General features: G+C 51.3%; 1 protein-coding gene across 1 annotated transcript; it reads right to left on the reverse strand.

The window, feature by feature from the left end:
* Positions 1-409: 409 nt before the first annotated feature.
* Positions 410-6,846, reverse strand: FUNDC2 (FUN14 domain containing 2). The gene is made up of 5 exons (XM_014877179.2): positions 6,791-6,846; positions 6,189-6,339; positions 4,861-4,936; positions 3,595-3,729; positions 410-3,174 (listed from the first exon to the last, which is right to left on the reverse strand). Exons 1-5 carry the CDS (start codon positions 6,807-6,809, stop codon positions 3,097-3,099), a joined length of 459 nt encoding a protein of 152 aa, XP_014732665.1. The 5' UTR covers positions 6,810-6,846; the 3' UTR covers positions 410-3,096.
* Positions 6,847-7,205: the final 359 nt, after the last annotated feature.

The following is a 7,205-nucleotide window of genomic DNA, read 5'->3' on the forward strand; positions in this document are numbered from 1 at the left end:
AAAAAGAAATAGCCTTGTCTCCATGTCCATTTGAAGTTGGGTGGAATAAATTTGCTCAGCAGAGACGACCCAGGCTGGCTACAAACCCACCTCCTGCCCTAGCAGCATCTCACTTCTTGGGAATATGGATGATTGGTGCCAGGATGATCAAGGAGAGGGATTGATTAAGGTAGCCCAGGTGGGTGAGAGGAGGCTGGTGCCTTCATAGAATCGTTTATGTTGGAAAAGACCTTTAAGATCGAGTCCAACCATTCCCCCAGCACTGCCCAGCTGACCACTAACCCATGTCCCCAAGTGCTACCTGCTCCACACTCCTGCTGCTGGGCTGGCTGTAGGTGCTCCCCTCAGTCACAGTGAGACAGGAACGTGCTGGTTCCCATGACGCCAACAGACCTCACACAGAGACGCATTTAGAGCAAAACTGTTTAATAAAATATCACCTCAACAAGCATTTACATAGAATATATAAAACCACTTTAAAAGCCTAACGTGTTTGAAATCTTCTCATAGTGTAACAGATGTCAGAAGTTGTTGAAACAAGACTAAAAGGAGCAGAAATGGGGAGGGGAAGGGACACTTCATCTTGGCACCTGCAGCAATGAAAATGCATCCCCACAGAGACTGATTCAGCATCAAAGCTTCCAGTGTTGACCCACAGCATCAAACAATGCCAGCCATGAGCCCAACACCAGCACAGCAGAAAGATTTGCCACATCCTGATGTCCTTGTCCATTCCCTGCCTACATTCACATCAAACTCAGCATAACTCTGCTGTTTCCCCTTTCAGCAGCAATACAAACATTTTAGCTCCCTCTCTGGGCCATTTCTCTACATAGCAGCAAACTGGGACTTAGGCAGAACTCACCCCACCTAGGGCTGGGGACAAGTAGTGACTGACTTGAGCCTGAAAAACATCCCTAAGGTTTGTTAATGTTTTGCTTTGAACTTTGTCGCTAGAGACAGCTTTGTGGAGATCAGTGCATCTCAGAAGAAGTTGTGTTCTGCAGCACACCCAGCCAAAGAGCAGCAATGCTGTTGTCCTACAGGAACAAGAGATACTCTGAAAGACCAATGTATCAATTTAGGTGTGGTCACATCTACAGAAAAACCAAATCCCAAAAAACCACCACCACCATCTGTCACTCCACTGCTAAACACCAATTTACTGAAGACCTATTTGCTGCATCCTAACACTCCTGCAGTCCAGGATGGACTTTAGGAAGGCTATTGTTAAAAAGATGTGAGCCCAGCTGCTCCTTCATTCTCCTTGGCCATGTATGGCAGAACAGGAGCAAAGACAGCAACTTCCATCTCTTGATCACCTGCAGCCTCTTTCCAGATCCTGAAGGTGAGAAAAACCTCAGCTTAATCAATGTGGTGCTACAGGGACACTTCAATCAACAGAGTGAAACAAAATTACCAACTGCAAGTGTTCATACCAAACCAAAAAGTGCTCTGGTGGAAGAACCCACCATTTTAGCTTTGCCAGCAGCTCTCAGGGGAAGATCCCCTTTCCAGCTATACTGAGAACAGCAGATCACAAAGCTGTTGTTCTACCACCCATTGGAAATGGGATGCAGCTGCTGAGCCAGGTGCTGCAAACCACCCACCCATGAGTGTCATTGCTCCCTACCATGTTTCCCATTGAAGGATGAGCTGACTTCCACATAAGACCCCACATGCTGGGCAAGAACTCCTACCTATACCTGCTGGAAGACATCACCATGTTGACAAGACCATCAGGCAAGTCTCTATGCTTGCAGAATACCTCTGGGGGATGTTTGTTTGTACTGCACACAACCACACTGAGTCAGACTGCCCAAAAACAGCTGAGCTCTGCACCTGTGCTGCCTCATCTCCTGCAGAAGGGCTGCAGCTGATGGAATTAAGCAAACAGCTTTTCTTGTGGAAATGGCAAACACACAGAAGGAAGAAACATAACTGAGGCAGAAATATGCAAATGAACCACTCTCACAAGAGCATGGTCTCATTTTCACAAGTTTTGTCATTTCAGCTGCTTGCTGAGACCACGGAGAAGGAATTTGTGCTCTTTGGAGGCAAGTAAAGGACTGCACTCAGATTTCACATCCCCCTTTCTCCAGTATAGCTGGCAACAGGGACCTGGACAAGTACAATATACCCTAAGCAGGGATGCATTTCCTGTCTACAATCCTGTCCTACATGGCTACAGGTCAAAGAGCATCAGCAACACCAAAGTGACCAAAGAAGGTGGTAGATGTGGAAACCCCAGTCAGAGGCCCAGGGTGATTTAATGTAAGTGGCACAGCTGAAATGCCCCCATCTGATGCAGCCAGGTTGGGCCTGCTGGAAGCAGGAGAGAGACCCAAAGGCTGAGCAGTCAGGTGGCTGTACAGCATAGAACTTGGTGACTTTCAGACCACATGATGAGGAAAGGGCCTGGAGAGTCAGCCTCAGTGCTCAGTTTCCATCAGCAGTGCCAGTGCTGCAATTCCAGTATGGGGAAGGAAACCAGCAGAGACAAAGCCAAATGGCCATCTATATGCAGTGCAACAGCAGGGGAAGGGCAGGAAAATCCATATTCTCCTGTCCCAGACACAGCTCAGGCTGTCTTTTGACACTTCTGCATCCACTCCAGGACAAACCACCACATTTTGGATTGTACAGACCACCTCTGAGAGGTGAAGAGAGGTTTTCCAGGTACCAGGGCAGGAATACTGAAAGCTAAATTGCGGTGAAGAGATGACAGCCATTTGACACATATACTGGCAGACGAAGGTACACAGAACAGTCCTGAGCACCTGAAAGAAGCACATTTAAGAGGTTTCTCTGCCACTACATTTTTATGAAGTTGAAACTCATCAGAAAATTTGATACTGGGCATATTTGGTGGGAAATGATGATACACTGGAAGTTTTAAGCTTCCAGACTAACCGCAGCACACTAACAACCCAGACAGAAGAAAAAGGTGGAAATAGAAGCAGCGTTGTAAGAAATAAGGGCTGGAACCTGTGAGCAGATGGAACTGAGTCTGTTGGCAACATCCTTTGACTTCTAAGTGAGAGATAGCAGTAGAGGAGGGGAGGGGAGGTCGGGCATGAGAGGAGAGTGCAGTTTCTAGGATGCCATTCCAAGCAGGAATCCTCCGGCAAACCCTCCAGTCAGGATAACATTCTTCTTCAGAAATATGACCACCTAAGCAGGGGTGAGAAGAGATAACAGTGTTCAACAACATCAGGCCACCCATTGACCCTCCTGCTAAGAAGGAATCCCTCGGGCTGTTCTTCGAGGCAAGTGATGCTCACAGAGATGCCACTGCTCAGATTTGGGAAAGCTTCCTACCTAACGACCTCCCCTCCCCAGCTGCACCAGCACACAGCCAGATCTTCACCCTGCTCAGCCATGAGCAATCAGCTCCTCCAGGAGAATGCTGTGGGAAATTATGTTTTCTAAACTCTAGGTAGACAACATCCACAGCTTTTACCATCCCTCCCATTTTGCTGTCATGCAAGAATTCCCTCCTTGTATTTGCACAATTGAACATCTGTAACAGCTCAGGAGTCAATCCTGTTTTCTGCTATCCCTTCAGCACATGCCCTGAGAGAGCTGTCTCACCTCATCCACTCTGCTTTTCACTTCTGGAGGCATTTTATTACCACTGCTGTGAAATTTCAGCTGCTGCTTGGCTTTGTTCATGTCCCGTTGTACTAGATTCCAGTCCACCTTGATGTATCCCGTGTGGTTTGCAATCTAGAGTTTTGAGGATTAGAAAAAAGTTCCTGAAGTCCTGTATGACCACAGTTAAACAGACCCCTTGCTCACTCACCTTCCCTGATCTCAGCCACCTCCTACTCACTGCTCCAGTGGGCACACTGGCTTAAAAGTTGGACAGAACACCACCCCTGGAGCTATGTCAAGTGTTCTGCAACATCTATCTCCCACTGTAATCCCCCAACAGCTGGGCACACACTGCAGCTTAGCCTGCTTCAGCCTCTCTTCCCCAGTGTAAATCACCTCCCTCTCACAACTGCCATGGACATTGTTGGGACTCCCTGCAGTTCTCCTGCTGCTGTGGGTGGACACAGCTATTAATAGCCCATTCCTCTCAAACTGTTTTATCTGCTCAGGGTGATTCAGCTGTGGAACTCCCTCTGCCCAGAGCAAGCTTTTGACTTTCAGCAGAACAAGCAGAACCACGAGAGCGAGGGAGAATGAATCACACACAAGACCTGTCTGCCTGAGGAGCAAACAGGTGAGAGGTGAACAAGGCCTGAGAGCTGCTCTACCTGCTCCAGAATGCACCAGATACACGAACACATTGAGCAGCTTCCCTCAATGCGAGGGCTCTTGGAACCAGTTGAAGTGGTAGAAGACACAGAGAGATCACCTTTCTCTCTTTTCCAGCACTTTACAGTGAGCCCTATCTGTGCTGGCTGGACTCCTAAGGAAGCCAGGTTGGCAGGAAGCATATCACAGATAAATCCTTCTTGACATCCAGGGCTGCTCCTCCAGGGACACTATGTCCACAGCCAGAGGACTCAGTATGTTAGCCTGTTCTGCAGCAGCAGCATGGCTCACTGCAACTGAAGGCTGTCTCATACTCCACTCAGGTGCCCCTGCAGTAACAGCTCTCCTGTGCCTTTGGTAGCAGATCCTCAGTGGATGTGCACTGGCAACCCTGGAATTTATGCACACTGACCCTGCTTTGCTGTTGCATCCACGTGCCCTGGAGAACACACACCTTTGACATTCACAGCAACACAAAGCCCCTAGCACAGGGGCAGACTGACCCCATGTGTCCCAACAGGCAGTGCTTCCTAGAGAGACCTCTGTCCCCAACAGCACAGTTCTCAGAAAGCCTGGGCTGCTGTTCATACACACCTGAAGTAGGAAAAAGCCTCCTCCCACTGCAGTCGCTGCCAGCTTTCCAACTTTCTGGAAGATGAATCCAGTACACCTACAAATCAACCAGGATTCAGTCAGGAGAATGAAACACCACACACACACTACTCATTATGCTTCACAGGCAATGTTGCCTTTGGCAGGAGTTGCCCAAGATTGGAGACAGCCTGACAAACAGCAGAAGAAGCCCATATGCAACCAGAGAGAAGGATGTGCACCCAGCCAAAACTGATGCATTATAGCTTTTCACTTCGTGCTGTCACATTCCAGCCTTGTTCAGTTTGATTCTTATCTCTTCAACCTCATCCTTCTCCCAAAAGAGTAACCAGAAACCTGTGATTTCACCAAAATCAACAAGTGATTTTACGTTTTGATGCTTTTTTTTTAAATTGGTATCATCTCTGAGGTGAAATTAGGGAGCACATGTGCAGCTCCATGGGGAGCAAATCACAAGCCTCTTTCTTACTTATTTGTAAAGTAAGCAGTAAACAACTACTTTACCTTTTCATTTCTCAGAAGAGAAAAATGATGGAACTAGCACACAGCAGTGATCTAGGGCTATACTGGTGTCCAAAATGAGTTACCTGCTTTCAATATGAGAAACATTCCTGCAGCTACCAGAACTGCAGCCAGCACCACCCCATTGCTCAGTCATGCAGCCACGGGCTGGTGTGTTGTGCCACCCAAAGCACATTTTCCTTGGAACATGGTTTCCTTATGAGCGTTGCAAACAACACAGCAACCCACCTTTACTAATTTCTGAATATACTTAGTGAAGACAGAGAGGTGGCCAGGTCACACTTCTATGAGAAGACAAAGCTCTGTCTTACCCTGTTGCCAGGTGAAGACGAAGGGCATGGTAAGAGGCAAAGCAGTGATTATACAAAATCTTCAACTCAAACAATGCTGTGGGAATGAAGCTGCAAATAAAGCCACACTCGGTCCCAGATACAAGTGATAGGAAACTCCAGGAACTGCAATCCCAGGAGGTTTTTAATGCAGAAGCACATCCATCTCCAGTGGGGAAGGCATCCTTGTTTCAAGGGATTCATATTTGCCTGTCCTTTTTGCCAGAAGTTAAAAATAATTACAGACCGTTGCAATTTTCTTCCTTTCAAGACAGCCTCAGTTCAAGTTATAAACAGCATTTAAGACCTCCCAGAGCTCAGCAGAGCATGCCAGGGACAGCAGGCTGAGCACCCGCCTTCTCTGAATGACTGCCACATGACCCAGCACCTGTCAGTGTGACACCAAAGACCCAGCCAGCGCCTGCCATGAGCAGCTAGGGCAACCCCGGCACATCTTACCATCCCGTGACCCCTCCGATCACCAGCTGCGTGGCCACATTGTATTTCTCAGCGCTCGACCCCGAGTTGGGGGCGAAGATCTTGCGCCACCAGGGCCGGTTCTTGGTGTACTCCGCCAGATCCAGCACGTTGAATGTGTCGTCCTTCGCACCTGCAGGCACCTGGAGAGGCTCAGTGCTGGGACTCCCGTACCACAGCCCCCTGCAGCTGCCCGGTGCCTCCCTAGAGGCACAGCAGCCCTGCCCACACACGCAGCTCACGGGGACTGGCACTCCCCCGGTCTCTGGGAACTCTCAGGTCCCTCAGCCCCCTCCCAAGGCCTCCGTGACCCCGTGTCCGGGACCGCTCACCCCCTTGGGGACGCCCTTCGCAGAGCGATCGGGGCTGGGGGCCTGTGCCCGGAGCCGCCCTCTCGGGTCCTCAGACGGGGCCAGGCCCCGGCAGCCGCCGCCGCACGGTGCAAAGGGAACGACACCGCGCTCTGCACGGGGAGGCCGAGCTGGGGGAGCCAGGCACCCGCTGCCAGGGGCAGAGGGGTGGGGGGACCCGCGCCCCGAGCCATCCCCGGACAGCCCGGCCCGGCCCGGCCCAGCCCAGCCCACCTCCGCCCGGCACCGCCATGACGCCGCTGCGCTCCGCGCAGGCGCGGGCACGGCGCGTCACCGGGAGCGCGCGGGAGGCGGCTGAGGGGAGAGGGACTGCAGGAGAGACCGCGGGGACAGAGACGGAGAGATGGGCAGACACGGGGAGAGGGTCGGGAAGGAAGAGGGGCCCGAGGGGAGAGGGTTGGAGGGGAAGAGGGACCCGAAGGGAAAGGGGCGCAAGGGGAGGAACGGGAGGGCGCGGGGGTGCAGCGCGGCCGGGCCCCGGCCATGCCCCAGGGCTGCCCTCGGTGCTCCCCTCTGGAGCAGCATCGCCCGCCCGGAGTGGCTCCTGGGGGCCCTGGTGTCCCTGGGGTCGCCCTGTCGGGTGTGCAGCAGCAGCGGCATCCAGGGAGGGACAAAGGGGTTCCTAAAG

The sequence above is a fragment of the Sturnus vulgaris genome, chromosome 14 (genome assembly GCF_052056855.1).
Source record: "Sturnus vulgaris isolate bStuVul1 chromosome 14, bStuVul1.hap1, whole genome shotgun sequence".
NCBI classification, from domain to species: Eukaryota; Metazoa; Chordata; class Aves; order Passeriformes; family Sturnidae; genus Sturnus; species Sturnus vulgaris.

What these genes read in the sequence shown, in the direction of transcription:
- FUNDC2 (XM_014877179.2), bottom strand. An exon ending in ATCGGAGGGGTCACGGGATG is followed by an intron (nt 4,937 to 6,188) that starts GTAAGATGTGCC and finishes GTTGATTTGTAG; the next exon opens with GTGTACTGGATTCATCTTCC. An exon ending in GAGGCTTTTTCCTACTTCAG is followed by an intron (nt 3,730 to 4,860) that starts GTGTGTATGAAC and finishes TCAAAACTCTAG; the next exon opens with ATTGCAAACCACACGGGATA.